Source organism: Bubalus bubalis, chromosome 8 (genome assembly GCF_019923935.1).
Source record: "Bubalus bubalis isolate 160015118507 breed Murrah chromosome 8, NDDB_SH_1, whole genome shotgun sequence".
Classification (NCBI taxonomy): Eukaryota; Metazoa; Chordata; class Mammalia; order Artiodactyla; family Bovidae; genus Bubalus; species Bubalus bubalis.
The window spans coordinates 62260932-62288388 of record NC_059164.1 but is presented as its reverse complement, the minus strand read 5'-3'; the positions used below and the strand labels follow the sequence as shown (position 1 = coordinate 62288388).

Below are 27457 nucleotides of genomic sequence, written 5' to 3'. Positions count from 1 at the left end.
ATTGACTGTGGTGAATATTTGGGCATATTGTTTTCTGTGTGTGATCCTCCAGTATTCTTGCCTGGAGAATCCCGAGGACAGAGGAGCGTGGCGGGATATAGTCCATAGAGTCGCAAGGAGTCAGACACGACTAAGTGACTTAGCACATAAGCACGCGTGTGACTACACAAGACTGGAACAGTTTTGCTCTTTTTCCATTAAACCTTCCTGAATGTTTCCTTGAGTTTAAAAATGTACATCGTAAACACCATCGTAATGTCTGTAGAATATTTCATTGTAGAAGTCTCCTAAAATGTAGGTAACTAGGTCCTTATTGTAGGTAATTTAGGTTCTTTTTTTCCCATTTTAATAGCATTGTGACGACAGCCCTGTATATAAACCATATATGTTACAATTTCCTTAGGTGTGAAATTTCCTTATCAGGATAAAAATGTTTCTTAGGGCTATTTGTAAGTATTGCCAAGTTACTCTCTAGAAAGATCTTCTAATGTTATTAAGAACATGAGAGTTGAGATTAGAAAGGCTTGAGTTACAGTCCTGGTTCTGAAGTTCTGAATCTGTCATCAGCCACGTGACCTTGGGGAAATTGTTAACATCTCCAGGCTTCAGTTTCCGTATCTGTTAAGTGGGCTGGTAGTACCACCTGCCTCATATCTGGTTCTGTGTGGAGTAAATGTGATAATTCATGTAAAGGCTGAGTAGAGCCAAGTGCTCAACGTAAGAGCTACACCTTTACACTTTTGCCAGCAGAGTATGGACTGTCTATTTCTTTTCTCTTACAAACTCTAGGTACAATTTTACGTAAAAGTCAACTTGACAAGTGAAAAAAGACATCTTATAGTTTTAACTTCTGTGAAAAGACACATCTTTCAACCCTTTAAAAATATGTGACATATTTCAAGTCAAGAACTGACTTTGACAAACATTTTTCCCTCAAGTGTTGTTTCTCATGAGTGCCAAGTAATAGAAGAAGCTCAAATCTTCCTTAGATTTAAAGGGTAGATGTATTATTGATTGTGTCTGAGAGTCCAGAGTAGTCTGTGGGTAGGGTAGATTATGTGTACATAGGAATTATTAAATATGTGCTTTGAACATTTCTCTAAGCAGTCTCGGTGAATTGGATTGAGCTGTTCATAATTTATTTTAAATTGTATAAACAGCTTCATACAACAACCAGTAGAAATATAGAGAAAAGAAGGAAAACATTAGCCAGCAGTCCTTTCACACAAACAAATTAAATTGTGTTTGCTGACTGTCCAAACAGTTTTATAGAATTGCATTAGACATTCTTTCAAATCAGAGGGTGCATTTCCTCTGGTTGAGATTTTTCCCATATAAGTGCCACCATTTTACCAGGTTCATGAGGTTCCATCCCCTTCATGTCATGCCAGTGGGAGTTGAGTACAACAGCAAGGGTACCCACACCCCTGGGCCAGGAGGAGGGTGAGAAACACGTGAAGCAGAAGAGGACTTGGAGGGTAGGACGGGAGCAGCCAAAAGTGGTGCTGTGAAGTCTGAGCGCAGATGTGGTGGGCGTGGGTCAGTCTGAAATGAAAATTGAAACAATAGAGGAAATAATGTTGAGGAGGGTTCCTTCCCAGACATTTAGTGGCTGTTGTAAGGACAGGCTTTATTTGTCTTTTCTTGGAAACCCGGAGGCTCCACATTACTTTAAAGACACAACATGCGTGTCTAATATCAGAAAGGGTTGAACATGATTTCACAGGTTTTCTGTAATACAAGTGGAGAAGGTATTAAGAATTACAGCTTTGATTATTACAGAAAGCAGAGAGAGCAGTTTTTCTGTCCTGATTATTGTGTCTTAAGTATCAGGCATCAAACAATCTCTCTTTGGATGAAATGAAAGCGCTCTTGAGGTTTCAGACTTGTTTCTCTTTTGTTTCAGCTTAGTTCCCATTTCCCAAGGCTGTGGCCTTGAGTGTTGAAATGTAATAACTTTGAAAGTACACGGTGAGTCTATTGATCTTTTAATATGGTTTCTGCCATTTAATTCTTGTTCGGAGCAGGCAATTCTACCCAGAGCAAGCTGGTCACTCTCTATAAACAGGTGTGTACACATCTCACACCAAGAGGGAATGCTTGTGTAAGAACACTGGATGACCATGTCCTGATCACTTTTCAAGATCATCAGTCTGTTTATAATCTCGAATATTATTTTTTCTGCTTCCAGCCTTGAATTAGATTCTGTAAAGAAGTGGTTTCACTGAACAGAGTATGAAAAAAATAAGTCTAATCTTGGGTGTCTTGTGTAAAATGTTAAGTCAAAATTGTTAGGCAATAAACTTGCTGCAGGGCTTCTGTGTGACTCAATGATAGAGACTCTGTCTGCCAATACAGTACACCCCTTGGGTTCATTGTCCTGGGTTGGGAATATCCCCTGGAGAAGGAAATGGCAACCCACTCCAGTATTCTTGCCTGGGAAATCCTATGGACAGAGGAGACAGTCCATGGGGTTGCAAAGGAGTCAGAAACAACTTAGCAACTAAAACAACAACAACAAAACCTGCTGGGGAAAGAGCACTAGTCTCAGGAGATGTAACTTAGTTTACTTTTTTGTCACTTACTAATGTGACTTTGGGCCTATTTGTAGAATGACTTTTTTTTAAATTAATAAAACAGGGACTGTGCTATGTCCTATTTAGCACTCATAACAGAATGAGAAAGGCCTTTGTAAACCGTAACATCATAGTCCAATGCGAGGTTATTATGTCTCCAAGGTCAATGTGTTTGAAAATATATTAGTTTGTGTTTGAAACACACTTCAGTTCTCTTTCCATCCTGGCCAATCATTTCCATATTTAAACTTAAGCCCCTTAGGCGCTTCCCAGGTGGCTCTAGAGGTAAAGAATCGACCTGCCTAGATACAAGAGATGTAGGTTTGATCCCTGGGTCGGGAAGATTGCCCAGAATAGGAAATGGCAACCCACCCCAGTATTCTTGCCTGTAAAATTCCATGGACAGAAGAACCTGGCAAGCTGCAGTCCATGGGGTTGCAAAGAGATACAACTGAGCGACTCAGTAAAAAGCAAACAAGGACCTTGGCTCAATCTCCTGTATCTTTCAGTCTAATTAGTGGCCTGAACGTTTTGCTTTATTTGGAATTTGTCACCCCATGTTCTAAAGAACAAGGTTCAGTGATTCTCAAAAGACTAAGATTCTAAGATACTGGAAAAGTGAATCCTAATTGAATGTCTTCAGAAAGCCAAGAGATTTGATGCTGTCATCAAATTGGTCTCTATTTCAGTTATATTGTAATAGAGCTTATTATTCATATATCAGAGCTACTCACAAAATGCCAGCACCTTGAATAGGGGTGTATTCTAAGAGCTGTGTTCCCAACATGGTAACAAATAGACATTTGTAACTGTTTACATCTAAATTAATTAAAATTCAATCAAATAAAAAATTTGGTTTTTCATTCACACTGGATACAACTCAAGTGCTAATTGACCAGATATGATGAGTGGCTATAACTTTGGATAGTGGAAACTATAGAGTATTTCTATCATTAAGAAAGTTCTATTGACTAGTCCTGCTCTAGAAGAAAAGGAAACTGATGTCACATTATTCAGAGGTATCCAGTAAGGTTTCATGAAGTATTTTTTATATCATTTTTAGGTTTCCAATTTAAAATAGAAGCTTTAATGTCTGGACAAGGTTTGACATTTACTCACCCACCGCTTTTCTTCAAGTTGTATTTAGAAAACTTGGTATTTGATATTTTTGAATGTTCACTTCTTTCTGTTGGTCCCTTAGGTCCTGCGTGACAGACATGTGTGAATGTCCAGTCCATAAAAACTGTTACTGCGAATCATTCCTGGCATATACCCGGGCCTGCCAGAGAGAGGGCATCCGTGTCCACTGGGAGCCACAGCAGAACTGTGCAGGTGAGAAATTTCTGGCAGATCCAACCATCAGAAACTCAACTCCAGTGCCCAAGCTAGTAACGTGCTCGTTGCTAAGTCGTGTCTGACTCTGCAACCCCATGGACTGTCGCCTGCAAGGCCCTCTGTCCATGGAATTCTCCAGGCAAGAATACTGGAGTGGGTAGCCATTTCCAAGATAGCAATAAAAGAGAATTTGATGATAGGTGAATGGTCACATCCCCCCTTGGCATTATCAGTGGCCCAGCTGGATTTCAACTTGATAAAACACAGGAACTTCTCACTGGGCAGGATAGAAAATGTTGAAGAGAAGTGCTTTGGGATGAGCACATTTGCACAATTTAAGGATTTACACTGGTGCAAAATCCTCTTAGCCTCAAGCTTCCAGCTTGATGTGCTTAGCACAGGGATAGTCATTGCTATGGTTTAGGTTACATATGGAACAAAGGAGATCCAGGACAGTTACAGTCATTTAAGGTCTTCAGGATAGTTCAGTTCAGTTCAGTTCAGTTCAGTTCAGTTGCTCAGTCGTGTCCAACACTTTGCAACCCCATGAACTGCAGCACGCCAGGCCTCCCTATCCATCACCAACTCCCGGAGCCTACCCAAACTCAAGTCCATTGAGTCAGTGATGCCTTCCAACCATCTCATCCTCTGTCGTCCCCTTCTCCTCCTGCCCTCAATCTTTCCCAGCATCAGGGTCTTTCCAAACGAGTAAGCTCTTCACATCAGGTGGCCAAAGTATTGGAGTTTCAGCTTCAACATCAGTCCTTCCAATGAACACCCAAGACTGATTTCCTTTAGGATGGACTGGTTGGATCTCCTTGCAGTCCAAGGGACTCTCAAGAATCTTCTCCAACACCACAGTTCAAAAGCATCAATTCTTTGGTGCTCAGCTTTCTTTATAGTCCAACTCTCACATCCATACATGACTATTTGAAAAACCATAGCCTTGACTAGATGGACCTTTGTTGGCAAAGTAATGTCTGCTTTTTAATATGCTATCTAGGTTGGCTATAACTTTCTTTCCAAGGAGTAAGCGTCTTTTAATTTCATGGCTGCAATCACCATCTGCAGTGATTTTGGAGCCCCAAAAAATAAAGTCTGACACAGTTTCCACTGTTTCCCCATCTATTTCCCATGAAGTGATGGGACCAGATGCTATGATCTTAGTTTTCTGAATGTTGATCTTTAAGCCAACTTTTTCACTCTCCTCTTTCACCTTCATCAAGAGGCTTTTTAGTTCCTCTTCACTTTCTGCCATAAGGGTGGTGTCATCTGCATATCTGAGGTTATTGATATTTCTCCCGGGAATCTTGATTCCAGCTTGTGCTTCTTCCACCCCAGCATTTCTCATGATGTACTCTGCATATAATTTAAATAAGCAGGGTGACAATATACAGCCTTGACATACTTATTTTCCTATTTGGAACCAGTCTGTTGTTCCATCTCCAGTTCTAACTGTTGCTTCCTGTGTGATTTTTTTTTGAGAGAGAGAAAGAGAAACTGCTATATAAACACCAGTAAAATGTTCTTTTCCTTCTGAGAGACAGATTGCTGTAATAGCCATTAATAGCACTTTGATCTCAGGCAACTTCCTTAGTTTATTTGATATCTGTAAAATGGGATTCTTTGTTCATCCAAGAAATATTTTTTACAAAATGGCTAAGTACCAGGCATTGAACAAAGCACTGTGGGTACTTTGGTGACTATGAGAGATGGGCTGAGATCCCTGCCATTGAAGTGCCGCCGGCCCAGTGGGAGAACCAGACAAAACTAGTAACTCTACAATAAATACTTGCTAAGTGTGGTGAGTATGGTGAAGGAAACAAATAGAGCAGAGCAAAAGAAAACAAATGGAGCCAGAGTGGGTGGCTACTTAAATGGTGAGGAGAGAAGACTGCTCTTTGGAGGTGATAGTCCAGCTGCACATTGTAGGACTGAAGGGAGTCAGGGCAAGAGCTCCATGTGGAAGAATCATATTTGAATAAGATAGCAGCTCTCAAACTGGAAGTGAGTCAGTGTGAGCACAGTAGGCAAGGGAAAGAAAGGCTCAACATAAGAGTGGAGTTGAAGCTGGAGCTGAATCAGGCAGGACTTCACAGGTCTTGAAAAGGAGTCTAGCTTTTTTCCCAAGAAGGATGGAAGCCACTGATGGACTTTAAGCAACCTTCCTTCTGCTTTTCAAAGACCACTCTGTGTAGAGAATACATTGAATAGCTTGAAAGCAAGAGGCTGTTGCAGAAGTCAGAATGACAAAATGATGGTGGCTTGGATTAAGAAGGAGGCAGTGTGTGGAGGAAGAAGAGAGATTCTAGATGTATTTTGGAAATTTATAGTAGTATCTACTCTGCAGAGTTATAAGCATTAGTGATATGTATGTGAAACATCTAGATGAGTGTGCAACTCTTACAAGATAGTCAGTAGTAATGCTACTCTTAGACACAAGATGAGATGACTGTCATTTGCTACAAGCGTTGACAAATGTTTTTCTTTAAAGGACCAGATTTGCCTACAACAGAGAGCCTGGGGTTTGCAACATTCTACATGAATCTGAGAAAACTTAACTCCAAAATTGGAAAAGAAGGCAGTTCGTGGCACTGCTAGCTTTAATATATACATTGGTAGAGGGCAAGAGTGGTCAGCTGGTTGGAAGAATTGACTTGAGTCTTATTTTCAGGGCATGGACATCATGTTCACTTAGATGGTGGATCTCAATCTGCTCGACATTGGAGTCATTCTGGGAGCTTAAATATAAACCAGGAAACTATGCCTGGGCCCCAAGCCCAGATATCTTGCTTTAACTGGTCTTGTGTATCACTTGAAACCTCTCCAGTGATTCTGACCTGCAGTGCAGAAACCACAAAGTTAACTTGTATGCTTAATGTATAGCTTTGGGGGAGTAGAATGATGAGGGTTTAGGGATCACTAAAGCTTCCCGAAGCCACCCCTTGACACAGTCACTAATCTATGTCCTTAGAAAGCACTCAAACCCTTTTATATCCTTGTGACTTCCCTTTTGGATTTGCTCTCTCCTCTGAAAACCCAAGTCCAATCTATGTCTGTGTTCCCTTTCCATGGCAAGAGTGCCTCTCTATCAATGCTGCCTTTCCAGAGGAGGGCTGAGGTGATACAAACTCATATTAAGGTGTGGTTGAGGCTCCTGAAACGTGCGAGTAAATGACTTACCTCCCTCCTCAGTGCAGGGTAGTATAGGAAGGGCAGAGTTTTGAGAGACTTGGTCCTTCCAGCACACCTTGAATATGCCTGTCTCCTTTTCTCTACTTTGAGTCCTCTTTCTCTTGAATTTTCCCTGGTGACTCAGTATCTGACTGCAGTGTAGGAGATCTAGGTTCGATCCCTAGGTCGGGAAGGTACTCTGGAGAAGGGAGTGCTACCCACTCCAGTAGTTTTGCCCGGAGAATCCCATGAACAGAGGAGCCTGGTGGACTACAGTCCTTGGGGTTGCAAAGAATCAGACACAACTAACACTTTCCCTTGAATCTACCAGGAAATGAATAAAATATGTGGACTCAAGGCCCAGCCATTCATCCTGGGGTAATGTTGAGCTCAGCAGAACTTTGTTAATTTTATTAGCTATGATGCTATGACAAGGATCATATCAGATACAGAATATATGAACCCTCTCTTACTCATGCTGAGCTATATTTAACACCAGTTCAGTACACCCACTGCATTTGAGGACTACACTTTCCTCCTGTCCCAGGATCCTGATTTCAGGGACTGAATCTCAGTAGCTAAATTACTTTTCTAATGGAAAGGGAATATGACTTCTGAAAGGTTCCATTTGCCGCTTAAAATTAGTGGAACCATCTGAGTGAAGTATAACTGTCAATGTTTGGTTGCAGGGGACCATTTTACACACACACACACACACACACCCATACACACTGAACTTCCACAGATTGACGGTATTTATGGAGATGTGCAGCATCTCTCAGTAGATTCATTTCTGTTTCATCTGGAATATTGAAGACTCTAAGAATACTCTTTACTTGTTTTTTTAGCTCTCAGATCTTTTGACTTATGACAGCACTTAAGACCACTTAATATAGAGAAGAGAAATCTTCCAGAGTAAAAAGCTTGTAAATTGAACAGATAAGCCAGCCAAGCAAGAAACTCTGAATGAACAAGTGACATCTCTCAGAAGGCTGGATTTTAGTATTAGCATGACTACTACCACAAAGCGTATGCCCATCAGCTGTGGTGAGAAGGACTAATGAAACTCTAGTTTAGTACAGGAATTACTAAACACAATATGATATCCAGAGGGCTATTGTGAAGGTCTATAAAAGTTTAATAATGAACATTTATATTAATATGTTCTATTTTCTAAGCACCTCCTTTGCCCCAAGGACTATTCTGGCACTTTATATTACATTTTATCTTATTTAATCCCCACTCCATATTACCCACATTCTACAGTAAAGGATATTAAGGCTTAGAATATTTAAGTAATTTGCTAAAAATCACAGAGCTAGAAAGTAAGAAAGCTAGGACTCAAACCCAGCTCAGTTTGCATTATAGCCCCTGTTCTTAATTATTAGGAGAGCACAAATAAGCAAGTACACTGTTAAAAAAAAAAAAAAAGTCAGCCTATTGTAAGAAGAAACATTAGTTGTAAAATAGAAACAAAAATATGAGTTAAAAATTTATATATATATTTACATATGAGTATATATTTATTTGTGTATTTATATAAGCATCAACTAATTTATTGAAATATTTGTTGTGTTTGTTGTCATTCAGTCACTAAGTCATTTTGTCCGACTCTTTGGGACCCTATGGACTATAGCACACGAGGCTCCTCTGCTTTCCACTCTCTCTTGTAGTTTGCTCAGATTCATGTCCATTGAGTCAGTGATGCCATCTAACCATCTTATCTTCTGCTGTTATGTTACGTTGTGTGGACCTTTCCAATTTCTATTCACCTGTTCCTAATCTTTGTTACTTGGTACCTTTTGACTCAATAATTTTCCTATGGTCTTGCTCCTGCATCTTACTTTGCCATCCTTAGCAGATTTCCTGCTAATTGTCACTGAACTTTTCAGGAATACATTTTATTAGCAGGAAAGATTCTGGGGTATTCAAAGTGGTGTGTGTATTTCTGCAGCAAATGAGATAATCTGCTGGCTTCTGTGGGGAGTTTCCTCCTTGCTTTACTCAACAGACTTCAGGTGATTCTAGCCCCTTTCCTGCAGCACCTCTGCTCTACTTATACACACTGATATCCTCTGGTGACTAGACATCTCCTATAAAGGTTAGGAGATAAGGTCAGCACTGTAACCTTCCGCACAGAAGGGGGTTGTGGGAACAGCTGAGTCCAAAGGGCACAAATCTATGCTTACTAACTGTATTGATAATGCCAACACATAATGCCTTCATGGGGCACCACATAAAGTAACACGTAATGCTCCTTGCATGCTTTACAGAATAGCCCTTAAGAATATATACCTGCTAACCCTAGCCACAGACTTCCCTGGTGGCTCAGCTGTATAGAATCTGCCTGTAATGCAGGAGACCTGAGTTCAATCCCTGGGTCAGGAAGATCCCTTGGAAGAGGGCATGGCAACCCACTCCAGTATTCTTGCCTGGAGAATCCCATGGACTAAAGAGTCTGGCGGGCTACAGTCCATAGGGTTGCAAAAGATCGAACACAACTGAAATGACTGAGCACAAGCACAACCCTAACCACTCTGGTAATTTTCTAGTTTTTAAAACATGTATTTAATCAAATGAAACCTTTTCAAATGCACATGCATAAATCAGATAACATTTATGTTGTCAGTAAGTATTGTTTGCCTTTTACAAGTTTGAAAAACATTGGATGCATGGAGGATAAAAAAAGATCCAAGTCAGGATTAACTTTCTAGGATTGTATAAAAGTTGTGCCAAATTGAAGGCAAATTTAATCATATTATCTCCCTAAAACCCTTCTAAGACTCCCTCAAGGATTACAGCCCCTGCCCACCTCTCTGCCTTTGTCTCCTCCCACTCTCATTCTCAAATTCCTTGCTTCTCCTCCAACAAACCAAGGATCCTCCAGCTTATGATTGGGTCATGGCTCCTTGTTGTTGCTGATTGCACCCTCTTTGCTCCCCCACCCCCTCCCCCGGCACCATGCTCTCTCTCTGCCTGGAAAACTTCTGCCATTGTCTGTCTGGCAGTGTCTTGTCGTCTTTTAAGATCTAAGTGGGATCCATTTTCTGAAGTCTTCCTAAATCCCTAATTCACTTCAGTTCAGTTGCTCAGTCGTGTCTGACTCTTTGCGACCCCATGAATTGCAGCATGCCAGGCCTCCCTGTCTATCACCAAGGCTCCCGGAGCCTACCCAAACTCATGTAAATCAAGTCGGTGATGCCATCCAGCCATCTCATCCTCTGTCGTCCCCTTCTCCTCCTGCCCCTAATCTCTCCCGGCATCAGGGTCTTTTCCAGTGAGTCAGCTCTTCACATGAGGTGGCCAGAGTATTGGAATTTCAGCTTCAGCATCAGTCCTTCCTATGAACACCCAGGACTGATCTCCCTTAGAATGGACTGGTTGGATCTCCTTGCAGTCCAAGGGACTCTCAAGAGTCTTCTCTAACACCACAGTTCAAAAGCATCAATTCTTCGGTGCTCAGCTTTCTTCACAGTCCAACTCTCACATCCATACATGACCACTGAAAAACCATAGCCTTGACTAGATGGACCTTTGTTGGCAAAGTAATGTCTCTGCTTTTTGATATGCTATCTAGGTTGGTCATAACTTTCCTTCCAAGGAGTAAGCGTCTTTTAATTTCATAGCTGCAATCACCATCTGCAGTGATTTTGGAGCCCCCAAAAATAAAGTCTGACACTGTTTCCACTGTTTCCCCATCTATTTACCACAAAGTGATGGGACCAGATGCCATGATCTTAGTTTTCTGAATGTTGAGCTTTAGGCCAACTTTTTCACTGTCCTCTTTCACTCTCATCAAGAGGGTCTTTAGTTCCTCTTCACTTTCTGCCATAAGGGTGGTGTCATCTGCATATCTGAGGTTATTGATATTTCTCCCAGCCATCTTGATTCCAGCTTGTGCTTCTTCCAGCCCAGTGTTTCTCATGATGTACTTTGCATAGATGTTAAATAAACAGGGTGACAATATACAGCCTTAACTTACTCCTTTTCCTATTTGGAACCAGTCTGTTGTTCCATGTTCAGTTCTAACTGTTGCTTTCTGACCTGCATACAGATTTCTCAAGAGGCAGGTCAGGTGATCTGGTATTCCCATCTCTTTCAGAATTTTCCACAGTTTATTGTCATCCACACAGTCAAAGGCTTTGGCATAGTCAAGAAAGCAGAAATAGATGTTTTTTCTGGAACTCTCTTGCTTTTTCAATGATCCAGCAGATGTTGGCAATTTGATCTCTGGTTCCTCTGCCTTTTCTAAAACCAGCTTGAATATCTGAAAGTTCACGGTTCACATATTCCTGAAGCCTGGCTTGGAGAATTTTGAGCATTATTTTACTAGCGTGTGAGATGAGTGCAATTGTGTGGTAGTTTGAGCATTCTTTGGCATTGCCTTTCTTTGGGATTGGAATGAAAACTGATCTTTTCCAGTCCTGTGGCCACTGCTGAGTTTTCTAAATTTGCTGGCTTATTGAGTGCAGCACTTTCACAGCATCATCTTTCAGGATTTGAAATAGCTCAACTGGAATTCCATCACCTCCACTAGCTTTGTTTGTAGTGATGCTTTCTAAGGCCCACTTGACTTCACATTCCAGGATGTCTGGCTCTAGGTGAGTGATCACACCATCGTGATTATCTGGGTCGTGAAGATCTTTTTTGTACAGTTCTCTGTGTATTCTTGCCACCCCTTCTTAATATCTTCTGCTTCTGTTAGGTCCACACCATTTCTGTCCTTTATCAAGCCCATCTTAATCCCTAACCAGACCTCAATGTTGAGTTGATGTCTCTCTTACTGATCTACTGTACTTCATTCTCACTCTCTAATGTGTTCATCTTGCATTTAATTAAGAATCCATTTCTGTGTCTCCTTCACCCATTTGTTTTTTTTTTTAATTTATTTTTTTATTGAAGGATAATTGCTTTACAGAATTTTGTTGTTTTCTGTCAAACCTCAACATGAATCAGCCATAGGTATACATATATTCCCTCCCTTTTAAACATCCCTCCCATCTCCCTCCCCATCCCACCCCTTTAGGTTGGTACAGAACCCCTGTTTGAGTTTCCCGAGCCATAGAGCAAATTCCCATTGGTTATCTATTTTATATATGGTAATATAAGTTTCCATGCAACTTTTCCCATACATCTCACCCTCGCATCCCCTCTCCCCATGTCCATAAGTCTATTCTTTATGTCTGTTTCTCCATCGCTGCCCTGTAAATAAATTCTTCAGTACCGTTTTTCTGGATTCCGTATACATGCGTTAGAATTCTTCAGTACCATTTTTCTAGATTCCGTATACATGCGTTAGAATATGATATTTATCTTTCTCTTTCTGACTTACTTCACTCTGTATAATAGGTTATAGGTTCATCCATCTCATTAGAACTGACTTAAATCACCCATTTGGGTTTAAGTCCTGGCTCCTGAGACTAAAGCTCAGAGATGATATCTGATTCGCATCGGATTCCCTGGCCTAAGAGGATGCCTGCCCCATAGTAGATACTCAGTAAATGTTTATTGATTTAATTTGAATTGAATAGCAATGGTGAAAATAATCCACTTTTCCCCTAGTAGGGCTGTATTTTCTACCTAACAAATGGTGAGGAAAATATCTGTTCAGTAGTCAAAGGTAAGATGTCACAGAGAAGCAGTAGGAAAGTACATGGTGCAGTTAGAAGAAAGACTTGAGAGGTCAGAGAGAGGAAAAGACATGGGGGAATGCATGTCTGTAGGAGAAGGAGGGAAAAGGAAAGAATGTGGGTGAGAGAGACAGGAAATCCTGCCGAGTTTTCGTAGTAGGAGGGATCTTTGCGAGATCTCAGGGGAATAAAGTATCTGGAGCGAAAAGTGAGTTGAAAGAGGCATTCTGGAAGCAGCAGAGTGGAAAATGAACTCAAGGCCAGCCAAATGTAATCCAAATTGGGAATCAAGATGATGGATGGAACTTCATTAAGATTAAATCATCATCCAACAGGCACAGGCATTTATTAAGCTGCTCCTCTGTGCTTGGCCTTGTGCCAGAACTTTACATCATGGAAGACAAGGACTCTGCCCTCAGGAGCCCTAGCTTTGGTGGTTCATTCTGTTCAAGCAAGGGTGCTTGTTATAGTGACCCCTGGAACCTTTAAAATTTACAGCTGCCCAAGGCTCCACTGTAGACACAGAGCAAAAATCTTTAGGGAAGGGACTGAGGAATATATGTCTTTTAAAAGACCCTTAGGAGACTCTTGTGAAGGTCTCCAAATAGGAGCTACAGATGCACAGTGAGATGAAATCCCTCAGTGGTGTCTGACCCTTTGTGACCCCATGGAGTATAGAGTCCATGGAATTCTCCAGGCCAGAATACTAGAGTGGGTTGCCTTTCCCTTCTCCAGGGGATTTTCCCAACCCAGGGATCGAACCCAGGTCTCCTGCATTGCAGGTGGATTCTTTACCAGCTGAGCCACTGTGGAAGCCCACAGATGCACAGTAACTGGGAGATTAAAACAAGTAAGCAGGTAACGATAATGTGAGAAGTGCTGTTGGATGCAGAGCAGGGAAGGGTATCTTGGAGAGATCCAGGAAGCTACTTGAAGGAGGTGATGTTTGAATTAAGACTTGGAAAAATGATTGCTTTGGGGAGAGAATCCAAGCTAATGATAATCAATTTCAGAGTGTTTTGACTGGAAATTAGAGCTAATATTTAATAACTGATAGAGAAAGAGAGGGAAGGGAAGAAAGAAGAAGGGAAGGTAGGAGAAGAGAATTAATGAGAAGAGAAAAGAATGTCAAGGAAAGGGTCTTGGAGGCAATTTGAACCTTTAGTGTTAAGGAGGAGATAAAGAAGCCCAAGAGCGAGAAGGTGTCTGCAAGAAGTTAGCTGCTTTTCAACGTTGTGTTAGTTTCTACTGCATAGCAAAGTGAATCCACTGTGTGCTGTGCTCAGTTGTTCAGTCATGTCTGACTCTTTGCAACCCCATGGACTGAAGCCCACCAGGCTTCTCTATCTATGGGGATTCTTCAAGCAAGAATACTGGAGTGGGTTGCCATGACCTCCTCCAGGGGATCTTCCCAACCCAGGGGTCAAACCCAGGTCTCCCGCATTGTGGGCAGATTCTTTACTGACTGAGCCACGAGAAGCCCAAGAATACTGGAGTGGGTATCCTATCCCTTCTCCAGGGGATCTTCCTGACCCAGGAATCAAACCAGGGTCTCCTGCATTGCAATCAGATTCTTTACCAGCTGAGCTACCAGGGAAGCCTGAATCAGCTATATGTATACTTATATCCACTCTTTCTTGGATTTTCTTCCCATTTAGGTCACCATAGGACACTGAGTAGAGTTTTGAGATTAACTGCCCAGAGTTAGCATCAACCTCCACAGGTTTAAGGGTTCAGTCCCATAAGACACCTCATTTCAGATTCTTGTTGCCAAGTACTGAGTCCCTAGGTTACCCTCTCTCTGCTCCACTTGGCTACAGTGTAGGGGCAGAGAGCTGTTCTCACAGCCTCCTTCCCTTGTGGGCTTAATCATTTTCTAGAAGGGCTCACAAAACTCTGAAAAACCCTTATCTACTCTTCAAAGTAAAGTGAAAGTGTTCGTTGCTCAGTTGTGTCCTATTCTTGGCTACTCCATGGATTATAGCTTGCCAGACTCTTCTGTCCTTAGGATTCTCCAGGCAAGAATACTGGAGTGAGTTTCTATTCTAGGGCATCTTCCCAACCCAGAGGTTGAACCCGGGTCTCCTGCATTGCAGCTGGGATTCTCTAATAAACTGTCTGAGCCGTTTATTATAAGGGATACAAATGAACAGCCAGATAAAGAGGCACAGAGAGTAGGTTCCAGAAGGGTGCCCCAAACACAAGAGCGTCTGTCCTAATAGAGTGGGGACACCATAATCCCAGCACCTCAATGTGTCCTCCTGTTTCAAAGTTTTCTGAACCCTGTCGTTAGTCATTTAGGGATTTGTATGGAGATGGGGTCGCTAAGAGTCAGGCACGACTGAGCGACTTCACTTTCACTTTTCATTTTTATGCATTGGAGAAGGAAATGGCAACCCACTCCAGTATTCTTGCCTGGAGAATCCCAGGGACAGAGGAGCCTAGTGGGCTGCCGTCTATGGGGTCGCACAGAGTCAGACACGACTGAAGCGACTTAGCAGCAGCAGCAGCAGTCCCTATGTAGGCATAGTTGATTAAGTCATTGACTGAAAGTGATAATCTCAGTATCCAGTCCCTGTCCGCATCCCTGGCAAAAAGTGCTGAAAGTTCCAAGCCTTTAATCATGCTTTGTTCTTTCTGGTGAGCAGTCCCCATTCTGAAGCTGTCTGGGGACCCCAACCACCAGCCCTATTGGCATACAAACACTCTGGAGATTTCCAGGTGTTCTAGGAGCTGTGTGCCATGAACTGAAGACAAAAACAGCTACAGATGGAGTTTGGATGGTTATTACTATTCTTCAAGAGGATTCTTCTAAATTCTTACATGTGTCAACATCCCTCCTCCTGAGAATGAGGGGTGCCACCTTTGATTGTCATTGGAAGTAACTCAGATGGAAAAGTCTGCGTGTCATAAAACTTCCAGAATGCTGGCAGTATTTTTTTTTCTGACAAATCTATTCATGAATTTTTGGTAAGTTTCAGAATACTGTCAAAATCATTTTAGCTCCAACTGAACAAAGATAGTAAATTGCTATGATTTGGCTACACCATCATTTTCATATTCTCTGACCAGCCAGCCAGCTACTTCCCTCTCCCCAGTCACACATCTAATTTTTCTCTGTTGGGCTCTACCCATCTCTTGCTCTAACTAGTTTCAAATTGATCAATTCAACACATGGTAGCTAGATTAAAGTATGTCACACATTTCTAATATCCTTGGCAGATTTTTTTCCTGTATGAGTTGGTGGTAGTGGTGTTTAGTCGCTAAGTCGTGTCAGACTCTTTGCGACCTCATGGACTGTAGCCCACCAGGCTCCTCTGTCCATGGGATTTCCCAGGCAAGAATACTGGAATGAGTTGCCATTTCCTACTCCAGGGAATCTTCCCAACCCAGGGATCAAAACCGCGTCTCCTGTATGTGTAGTTCTGTATATCTGAATATCAAGGTGGTTGCAACAATGATTCCTATTCATTGCAGCTCAACAACTGGAAGAACTATTTGGAGTTAACTTTTCATACCATTCTCAATACCTGGGTAACCTGTAGATTTACATGTAGCTTTACTAATATATAGTCTTTCCTGTCTGGGAATAAAGCTTTCTCATTTTCTTTCATTTTGAAGTTCACTGGCTCAGCAGGTGGATGTTTCATGTTTTTCCAGATGCAGGTGATTCCCAGAGTGTCTGGGAAGTGCTGGGTTCTTGTTCTTCTTTTGTTAGGAGGCAGATGTGCACCTGTGCTGTGGGGAGACCTGTGCCATGAGTGACATGAGCCTGCGGGAATGGCAAGGGGCTGAAGGTGAATTAACCTGGCTGTTTCCTCACATCTCACCTTCATCTCCTCTCTTTTCCAGCCACCCAGTGTAAGCATGGGGCCGTGTATGATACCTGTGGCCCAGGATGTGCCAAGACCTGTGACAACTGGAATGAGATCGGCCCCTGCAATAAGCCGTGCATTGCTGGGTGTCACTGCCCAGCAAATTTGGTCCTTCACAAAGGAAGGTGCATCAAGCCAGTCCTCTGTCCTCAGCGGTGACCTTTGTTCCATTCCTTCAGACTTTGAACCTAGTGTCCTTGACACTGAAGTGGAAGAGCCAATGAAAGACTGCAGTATTTGTGTGCTGATTCTGCAAACACACACACAGAGTATATATGTGTACATATATAGATATATAGATATATTCAGAAGCATTTCATCATTTATATAAACTATAGGTGGATTCTTATATGTATATTTTTTGCTATAAGACATGTATTGTTTCTAGGATCCTAATCTGTAAGCCATTGAAGACATTGTATAAATAAATCAAGTGTTTTTAATTTAATAAGGCAGCATGCAGACATATTGGATGGCTTTACCATCACACACATTTGTCATTTTTAAGGAAAGTTTTCTAAGAGATCAAAATTGCCTGCCTGAATTAATTTTTTCTTTGGATCAGGATTTGCTGTTGAATGGGGAGTGTGTTTTTTCTGGAGAAGGGCAAATTTATTTTGGGGTATTTCTGCTTCCAGAGAAAGGAAAGTATGCCTGAGAGAGATGGCTGGTGATTGGCGACAGGCTTTAATGGTGCATGTAAGCAAGGAATAGGCTGTTAGACTTTACTGGGTCATGGTCTGATATTATTTCCAAAACTGATTGGCTGGTTACCAAGAAATGTATATTCGTCACTAAAGCATAACCGAAGAAGCAAATGATTTCTTGCCCTCTTAGCATATTCCCCAAGTCTCCTAATTATATATGTGTGTATGATGGATGTGGCCACCTCTGTGTCCCACACTGAGATGATGGAGTGTCTGGATATCTTGTTAGTTTAACTGGGCATGAGCAGATATTTGAAGAAACTGTTGCACAACATACGAGAAAATATCCATTTCTCTGAATCTCATGGCAGTTTAGGATGAACAAATCCAATTGAGTCAAAGTAAGCTATCTATATTTTGTGACTATTCCATGTATAAAGTGAAAGCCTTTATTTCTAGAGGACTCCTAGTCCAACACTCTTTGCAACGGAATCTGTCCTAATTATTAGACAGAAAGAAAGGCTTTACTGATCAGTTGATTTAACATCAGTCCAAACAAAGAATGGTCTACATGCTTGCTCTCATTTCCTGATAGGTTACTACTAGTCACCATGTGATTTTCCTGACTTTTGTTTTTTGCTGAATAAGTGAGAATGTAACAAAATCAAACCCGCTGATGTCTAAAAATAAAATGTTCTGTGTTATAGTAAATAAAGAGCTTAAGTTTTACAACAATGCATTTTCTATTTCAAAATGTGTATGTTATACTTTATAAATGGCAACATCAGTTCATCCATTTTAGCAACTTTATTTAGATATATTTTATATACCATGCAATAACATTTTTATGAAGAGTATTATTAGTAGTTAACAACAAACCTCCAAAGTTTTGATAGTCTGCATATTGCCATTGCTTGTTAAGACATTTGTGTTCCTGTTTCATATATTCATGACAGCTACAGGATTAGTTTGGAGTTTTTACTGGGGCATCTCCAGCTGCTTGAGTAAATTGAATGAGTTACACAGTTTAATAGTGACTGGCTGGGACATCAGGGAACGTGGTTGTGACTGTTGAGCTTGGGTCGTGACCATCCTCAGTATCGGGGACACAAGGAACCAGCACTTCAGGGCTGCACTTGGAAAAGGGACTTTGATGTAAGAGAATTGGGCTCCAGGTGTGGTTTGTAATCTTGTCCACATTGTTTAAGATCTTGGGCTGTACTTTTGCTTCTCTGAAACGTAAAGAGGCTTGGTAGTATATGGGCAGATTTGAGGATCAGGAGGCCTAGACACTCACTCCACCACTAGTGAGATTGCTGCTGCTGCTGCTAAGTCACTTCAGTCATGTCTGACTTTGTGCGACCCCAGAGATGGCAGCCTACCAGGCTCCCCCATCCCTAGGATTCTCCAGGCAAGAACACTGGAGTGGGTTGCCATTTCCTTCTCCAATGCATGAAAGTGAAAAGTGAAAGTGAAGTCGCTCAGTTGTGTCCAACTCTTAGCGACCCCATGGACTGCAGCCCACCAGGCTCCTCCGTCCATGGGATTTTCCAGGCAAGAGTACTGGAGTGGGTTGCCATTGCCTTCTCTGACTAGTGAGATTACATGAATAGAAATCTGAGACATGTTTTCCAAACCGTTTTACACTCATAATCTCATTTACTTCTCCCACTGTTCTCAAAGGAGGGGCAGGGCAAATCAGTCGCTCTCTTCTTGTTGGCTTCTGTTTTATTCATTTATTCATTCATGTATAGTACCTTTAAATTAATTTCCAGTTCACACTGGGTTTTTCTCCATGAAAGAGGGATGCAGAAGGGAAAATTGTAGGTTATTTATTCACTGCTCATGATTCATCCAAGGACTGAGTACTTCTACCCAATAAGACTAAATAGCCTCTTTCCCAACACTTTTAATCATGGCTGTCCATGATTAAAATGATGAAGGCTCTTCATGGACTGCTTCCATCCATTTGGGGGGCTCAATTATAAGGTTGTGTCACATACCTTATCTAAGGTTTAATCTTTATACATTTTTTTATTCCTGAAGAAGAAGGTTATTACTGATGCCAATTAATCCAAACACATTGAGAATTACCAAATCTTCAGGTGAAAAGCGAAAGTCCCTCAGTTGTGTCCGACTCTGCAATCCCATGGACTATAGCCTGCCATGCTTCTCTCTCCATGGAATTCTCTAGGCAAGAACACTGGAGTGGGTAGCCGTTCCCTTCTTGGAATCTTCCCAAGCCAGGGATTGAACTGAGGTCTCCCGCATTGCAGGTGGATTCTTTACCGTCTAAGCCACCAGGGAAAAGCCACCCCTTTAAACTCACTGTTTCCTGAACATCTGAGTGCAATAAGAACCAATCTGACTACATATTGAATCCATTTCATATTCTATTGCTTTTGCATTAAGTTAAGAATGTTGCCTGTAGACTGAAATATATGGATACCCCATTCTCAAGGCTCTGACTTTTACATGTATAACTGATCTCCATTCATAGAGAGAGAGAGTTGCAGAACAGAGAATAACATTTGTCTTGGTGGTGGTTTATAGGAACACTGTAGCCTGACCTATTTGACAAGGGCAAAAAAAAAAAAAAGGATTCTGACATCAAGAAGTTTGCAACAACTAGTCACACCCCCTCCCCTTTGGTATATAGAAAAGAAATCTGAATCCTAACTCAGGTTAGATGGTTCCTTGGGACATTAGTCCACTATCTTCTCGGTCTGCAGGATTTCTGAATAAAGTTGCTGTTTCTTGCCCCAACAATTCATCTCTAGATGAATGTCATTCAGTGAGCAGTACAAGCTAGGACTCAGTAACATACCACTAGCCTGTGAAAGGGCACCGCCCCTCAAAAGGAGAAGGACCAGTGACTGACTCTTCCCCACCTTTTGTCGAACATGAGGAAACCATTTTTACTGGAAAGCTCTTTCTTACTATGAAGTATTTCAGACACACAAGAAGGAATAGAGGGTAATGTTGTAAATGTCCATTAACACATTACCCTAATTAAGAAAAGTGACCTAGTAGCTTACCAATACATTTTCTTGCATAGATAAAATCAAATGGTCTCATGGTTGCAATAGCTATGTGTGGAGTTTTTCCTTGCTGAGTTTCTGTTCACTTTGCTGTTCTTCGTCGCTCAAATTCATCTGGATCTGACAAGTTTTAAGAAAGTGAGTCTGAACACTCCTGGTGTGGGAGAAAGAGATGCCTTAGGGGATAGGCACCAAGATATTTGAATTAGCTACCTCCTGCAAACATAACCCTCAAGAGCAAGCAAAAACTGTCTCCTATTCTAAATCCTGAAGTACAAATGGTTTAAGAACTCAGGGTTTTAATTTTGAAAAATGACAAAGTTCAAGTGGCCAAGAAAGAATTATCAGGGAAAAGAAACAAATGTTGGTGATTATGTTGACCCTGAATCAAGAACCCGGACATTTAGTCCTTTAAGGGGAGATTTGGGGCTTTAGAACTACATTGTTACATGGGTTTAATTGGACCAATCGAATGGTGAACACTTGATGAGATCTGTCTTTATCGTGTTTCCTTTCAGATGAATTTTGAGCAAACCAGCTTTGAAAACATTGTGAGAAATCTGCATGTAGAGATGCACCTGAATTAAAGGATAATTCAGAGTGTGACTGGCTAAGGAAAGGGGGAAGGGTGTTCCAGGTAGAGGGAAAGCAAAGCACCCAGGCAGCCAGTGATTCTGTACCTGTGGCTGTACCACATGCAGTATGGCCTGAGACGAAGGGTAACACACATGTGCACAGGGCCCCACGGTCATGCCAAGAAGCTTGAGTTTTATCTTTATGGCAGAGCCTCTGAAAGTGTATCATGTCGTAGTGTATTCAGAAAATAACCTTTGGGTACTAAAGTAAATGGGTTTCCCTGGTGGCTCAGGGGGTACAGAATCTACTTTCAATGCATTAGAAGCAGGAGATTCAGGTTTGCAGACCCCTAGGTCAGGAGGATCCCCGGAAGGAGGGCATAGCAACCCACTCTAGTATTCTTGCCTGGAGCATCCAGGGACAGAGGAGCCTCCAAGTGAGAGATGATGAGCTCCCAAACTAGGAGGCAGGAGGAAACAAGGGGAGAATTTTGTGAAGGTTGGGTGGCCGACAGGCAAGTGATGGGTGGTGGGAGGGCTAGTCCGCCACATAGGGAACATGGGCCGGAGAGCAGATTTACAGATATTTCTATTTTAAATCAAAATCTAGGCTGTGTTCTGTTCAGTTCAATAAACATCCTAAGCACTGCCACTAAGAAAGAGTCCAAGGTGAATGACGGGTAGTAAACCAGAGGGGCACAAGCTGGTCATGGGAGCCTCAGGAAGCCCAATTTGGGATTTTCTGTTTGGGGAAAGTGTCTGGGAAACTTGCCAGAGAAAGTGAGTCCTGTGATGAGCCTTACTAGGCTGCATACCCTCTATGTATGCCAAGAAGTGTGTGGGTCTGTGTGTGTGTGTCTATGTGTGTGTATGTCTGTGTCTAGTGTGTGTCTGTGTGTGTGTGTGTCTATGAGTGTGTCTGTGTGTGTGCATATCAGCAGGTGCAATCTGGGAGCTTAAGGCACGAGTGACTTGTGAATGAGGAGAAAGACAAGCAGGCAGTCTGGGGTGCAAGAACAACAGGGCTTGAATTCCAATGGGATGTGTCAGATTTACAGAACTTTTTTGAGTCATGGCAATACGATTCACACACCCTGAGAGGTCTTATCCAACTCCCCTTGATATCTAGTGGAGGGAGCACAGGTAGGGTTTGAGGGTATTTTGTCATCTTGTTATAAGCTCCTTTTGTTGCTATACCTGGTATGTTCAGGTTTCCTTGATGTGTCTTCTGAAAACCTAGAGAAGGAAGAGTGAAGAGGCTTCTAATGAGGCCGTCCTATCTCTACAGTGAGTCAGCGTCTTTCAGACCCCTAAGCACTGGGTTCTTTAACAGAACTGGTCCAAGTTCTGCTTATTCATTTAACTACCGCTTTTGTTGACGTGGCTGTGGCCTGATGGCAGGGGTAGGGGATGCTCAGGGTCCAAATAGTTGGACCACACCTACAGGTAAAATGCCTGGAAACACAGCTCACCCGGAGTCCCAATGGAACAATTCTGTCACTTTTCAGCCTCTCTATGTCATAACTAAGTTTATGCCTTGAAAACTGACATAAAATTCTTTTCTGCTTCCTCCAAACTGGAACTTGGCTTATTGAGTAATTCCTCTGAGGGTTCTTTCAGCAGTGAAATTTTGGGCTTTAGGAAATGTTTGTGGTGATGAAAAATAAATTTTGCTTTGGCTTGAGAGTATAAATAATGTTTGTTATGTTGTCATTGTCACCGTGTTCCTACATGTAGTTTAAAGAATCAGATCCTGAGCAGCTCCGTCTGGTTTGGGTGCTTAAACAAGACCAGAGGGGCAGAGGAGGCAGCAGGAAGGCTGGCCAGAGCGCTCCTCACACTCTGCAGGCTTCCCTGGCAGCCTGTGATGGGATGTGTCCCTGCTGGATGCCTTGCACATGTCTGTGATTCAAAGGAAATTCATCACTCTGTAGGAATTCCCATTGCCTTCATGAAGACAGTCAGACTGGGAGGATTGTTTTAGAAAACTGGCTTCATCATTTCACTTCTTCTCAGAGATAACTAGACGTGATAGGAAACTGAAGAGTGAAGAAAGAGAATTAAAAGACAGCTTTCTCCACAGCATCTACCACTCATATCCATCCCAAAAAACTCCAGGAGGACAGGGGACAGACTGTTTGGTCCCACTGGAGAGCATTCTCCACTCTGTTTTATCTGATGACATTTGGAGCTTATCTGTTTTCATGGTCAGATCAGCTCAGCTTGAGCAATCTCATTTCTATCATGGATCCACACAGCTACCTCGATCTGTGATTTTCCAGGATGCACTGGGGGAGAATCCTTCTAATGGTTGGTTGATATGCGAGGCTGTTCCACCCTGGCAGGTGAATTGAGACCCTAAACCAGTCTGGGTTTGCCTCTTGAGATCTCCCATTGATTCATGGCAGGATTGTCTTGAGATGAATTTCTTTGCTTTGCTATTGCCTTGGGCCACAGAGGTTGATTTGCTTTGGTTAAAGGCAGTAAAGAAGATGGCCAGAGGAACATCCCAGAGGAACTGGAGTATCCATTTGAGCTGGGAGATGTTTGCAATGTCTGAACTGCTCCTGAGGATCAGAGTGGATCCATCAGCTTCACCCTTTTGCTGTGGGAAAGGAGAGGGCGCAGCAAGGGAGGGAAGGCTTTCTCTGTATTAATTCTCTCTGAATTTGCCATTTATTTCCTTCAGTTTTACTTTAAGGAAAAAATGTCACTGAACAATATGGTGTATACATATTATTTTATCTTAAAAATGAGTAATTTTTTTTTCAAATTTTGGGACTTTTATATCTTGTTGAATTCAAGGTCTATCTACTCTAATTTATTGAATGTTAGAATGCTCATGTTTAGCTGATTTCAAGTGCGTATATTTCGAATGCAATTTTCCGAAGCAAAACTTGTTTTCCTTGAAACTGGTTCCATGATTTATTGTTCATATGGCTCTTTCATTTGGGCTATCCATTTCATGACAGCAAGTGTATGGAAATGTTTGGCTAAATAATATATATGTATATTACTTTTCTCACATAGTAACATTTATTATCTTTGTATCAGTAATGCATGCAATTTTGTTTCTGCTCCTCCAAGCATAAGTACATAATCATTTTTACTTCTTTCTGCTCATGTTCCTTTTCTTGTAGAAAGAAGAAAGATTTCCCTCATAGATCACAGAGTCTCAGCATCTATAGTCAAAGACCCCAGCAATTGGATTACAGAATGCATGACCAATTCCTATTTTTCTATTAGAGAAACAGATCATAATGACTCTTTCTGAGGTTTTTTTCACCAGGAATTAAAACAAACAGTTATGTCAGCTATTAATTTGTGCCACCCCTTCTATATGTGCTTCCTTCCTTCACTTTTCAGTTTTTTCCCTTTTTCTCACTTCTCTCTTCCTCTCCCTGAATGGAATCATCACCATGCCTCTTTCTACCATCTCCCCAACCCCCATACCAAACTGGCCTTCCTAATGACAGCATTTATGTTCCAGTCATTTCCTGGCACTTTGGAAAAAAATGTAGCTGTCCTGGTTCCTAGTCCTTCAAGAATCACTTCGTCACAAATATAGATGAGCCACTCTGAGGTCTATGCATTATCAGTTTTAGGAACAATATTTTCATTTTCTTACCTCGAGTTTTCTGGCATTTAATATCTTTAACCAGTAGTCTAGTTCTAATGTGAGCCCTTAAGACACTGTATCATATGAGAAGGGAAAATATTTTGAAGTTAGATGGACATCCTTTCGCCCCAGCAATGCCCATGTAATGCAGACGGTACCTAGTGGATCGGCAGAGAGGACCGGCTCTGTTTGTCACATGCCCTTTGAAACTTTTTTTGGATATTCCTTACAACCTGAGCCACCAGGGAACCCCTTCCGTTTTTTGGCCACATATCTAGAATATCTAATGTCAAAAATTCATTGAAAAAAGAAAGTATTATTCAATTTTCTCTCCTCTTGTGTCCTGACCCACATCCCCCTTCTCAAAAAGAGTGACCTCAGCTATTTTCCCATAGAAATATGAATGAATTTTATAACACTTTTCCTTCTAAAGGTCCTGGGTGAAATTCTAGCGATATGGCATCAAAGTGAAACTCAGTAAAACAGACTTTGTTGAATATCTTAAAGACAATATGGTTCAATCAGTTTTCTGATCCGAGGATAAAATATAAATTTTATTTACCATCCTTTGGCAAGGTGGTTTATTTCTCCATCCAATGTCAAGCAGATTTTAGTTAGTGTTTGTATTCCATGTTGGTATTTGACATCCTTCCCCAACACTGTAGGAAAGAGCACCTGAGTTACTATCAAAGTCTTCACAGGAGGAGACCAGTTTTATCTGCCTTCCTGGATCTCCCTGATGGACGGATGACTCAGCTACCGAAGATCACATTTTTGTCATCAATAAGGACATAAGGACCTCTTAAAAAATATAACACAACAACACATGCAGATACACACACACACACACACACACACAAATTACAACAGAAATTCATTATGACTTTAGGAGTCTTTCAGGTAGAATTTTATGTTCTATTTGACCTTTTGTTTGAGATACAAAAATTCCTGAGCATAAAAATGTAGTGAACCAACTCAAGCTGCTTGTCAAATTGCAGAGTGGAAACCTCAACTTACTACAAATTGGTCTAATTAAGCCTTATTAAAATTGATACCCCCAGGGTGAATTTTTATCCCTTGCACAAAGGATGGAATTGCAGATTTCCACATACAAGGCAGGCGAATCTGGTGCTTTTATGGGTGAATTTTCCAAATGGGTATAGTGAATGTGCCAGGGACAGCATCCCTGAAGCATATGGGGATGTGTAATTGCTCAGTAATTGCAGTTTTCATTTGGGCCAATTAAATGCAAATGAAAACAAAAGCCATGTCCTGTCTCTGCAGTTTGTTGGTAGTAGTACAGACTCAGGCTGGAGAGTGGCGGGGGTGGGGGTGGAGGGCGGGATAGGGGAGGGGGAACCGGGAGATGTCAGAGGTTCTCTTGGGGACATATCTGCTCATCTTTTATCTTCTCCACCTCCCCAAACTGCCTCTCATCTCACTTCTTTTTTCCTTCCCTGAAACCTCAGTGGGGATCCTCATAGAGGGAAAGGGTCCCATCAAACAACTTCCCTCTGCAGAATGGGGCCAAGCTGACATTCTCTAGCAAGCTTTCATTCTAATGTGACTGCTTGTCTACTGTGAGGATACAGGGTCTGCTGGCACTAGAATCAAATGAGTGGAGCATGAAGAGCTCATGCTGCTGTTTTGCTCCTTCCACCAGTCATTGCAACCTCTTCAGCAGCTCCTGGGGCCAGGAAAAGAGTCACTCACTCAGGAAACAGTGGGAAATAGAGACTCCTATTGGTGGAGCCTGTGAATGTGGGGGCACTTGCCACACCTCCACAAGGGACTGTTGAAAACAAGTAGCCTAGTCTTTTCTTCAGGCTGTGTTATGAATTTCAGACTCAGGTCATCCAACTTCCTCCTCACCATCTCCACCTGGCAGTGTAATGGACAACTCATTATATGTCCTATGAAAGCTAAACACTTCGCATCCATCCTCCCCTCTTGATTCTCCCTTCCTTCTGCTTGTGCTGCTGCTAAGTCGCTTCAGTCGTGTCCAACTCTGTGCAACCCCAGAGACGGCAGCCCACCAGGCTCCCCCATCCCTGGGATTCTCCAGGCAAGAACACTGGAGTGGGTTGCCATTGCTTTCTCCAATGCATGAAAGTGAAAAGTGAAAGTGAAGTTGCTCAGTCGTGTCCAACTCCTAGCGCCCCATGGACTGCTGCCTACCAGGCTCCTCCGTCCATGGGATTTACTAGGCAAGAGTACTGGAGTGGGGTGCCATTGCCTTCTCCTCCCCTCCTTCAGTCCCCTACCTTTCAGTCAATGAAGTCAGTTTCTGGTGGTACAGCTTTGGGCAAGAGCTTGCCTGGAGAAAGTTTATTTTGGGAAGAGGACCCAACAATATTTTACTGGAACAGTAAAATGGAAAGAGGGAAATCTGATCCAAAGGATTATGGTTGAGATGGTTACTGCTGTGGGCTTCTGGGGCCTCTCTACAGTTCCAGTAGGTACTCTCTGAAGAGGTGTGCATGTCACCCACCTTCCAAACCACATGGGTCAGAGGTTGCCCCTGAGGTGTGAATTTTCTGGGTTTCCAGGTTCCCACAGGTACTCGAATGCCATAGGGCAGAAGGTTGGAGATGCAAAGAACAGCAAGGCCAAGGTGCTTCCAGGTGCCCTGCTGTGGCTGCTTGTTGTCATAGCAACTGCTGGAATGAAAAGTTGTGGAAGAGGTTATGAAAGGGCACAATGCCTGGGAGTCATCCTCGACGCCATACTTTCTCTTCACCTCACACTCCACTCATCAGTTATTTCTGTAGATCCTACTTCTAAAACATATTCCAAATCTGACTGTCTCTCACCATCCCCACAATGACCACCCTGGTCCAAATTATCAACATTCCTATCTAGACTGCAGTAATAGTTTGCTAATGGAGCTCCCATTCTCACCCTTTCTTCCATTTCCTTACCCCACCCCCAGCACATAACACACACAGCAGGCAACAGCCAGGGTAAACCCTTATGAACTCTTAT

At 42.1% G+C, this 27457-nt stretch overlaps 1 protein-coding gene across 2 annotated transcripts in view; it reads left to right on the top strand.

The window, feature by feature from the left end:
• The window catches only part of BMPER (BMP binding endothelial regulator), a 255086-nt gene extending 237114 nt beyond the window's left edge, over positions 1-17972 (top strand). For both annotated transcript variants that reach the window (XM_044946678.2, XM_006071047.4), the window contains exons 14-15: positions 3778-3908; positions 16568-17972. In XM_044946678.2, the coding sequence (XP_044802613.2) occupies positions 3778-3908; positions 16568-16749 (313 nt within the window). In that variant the 3' untranslated portion in view covers positions 16750-17972. The remainder of the gene's footprint in view (positions 1-3777; positions 3909-16567) is intronic.
• The last annotated feature ends 9485 nt before the right edge of the window (positions 17973-27457 follow it).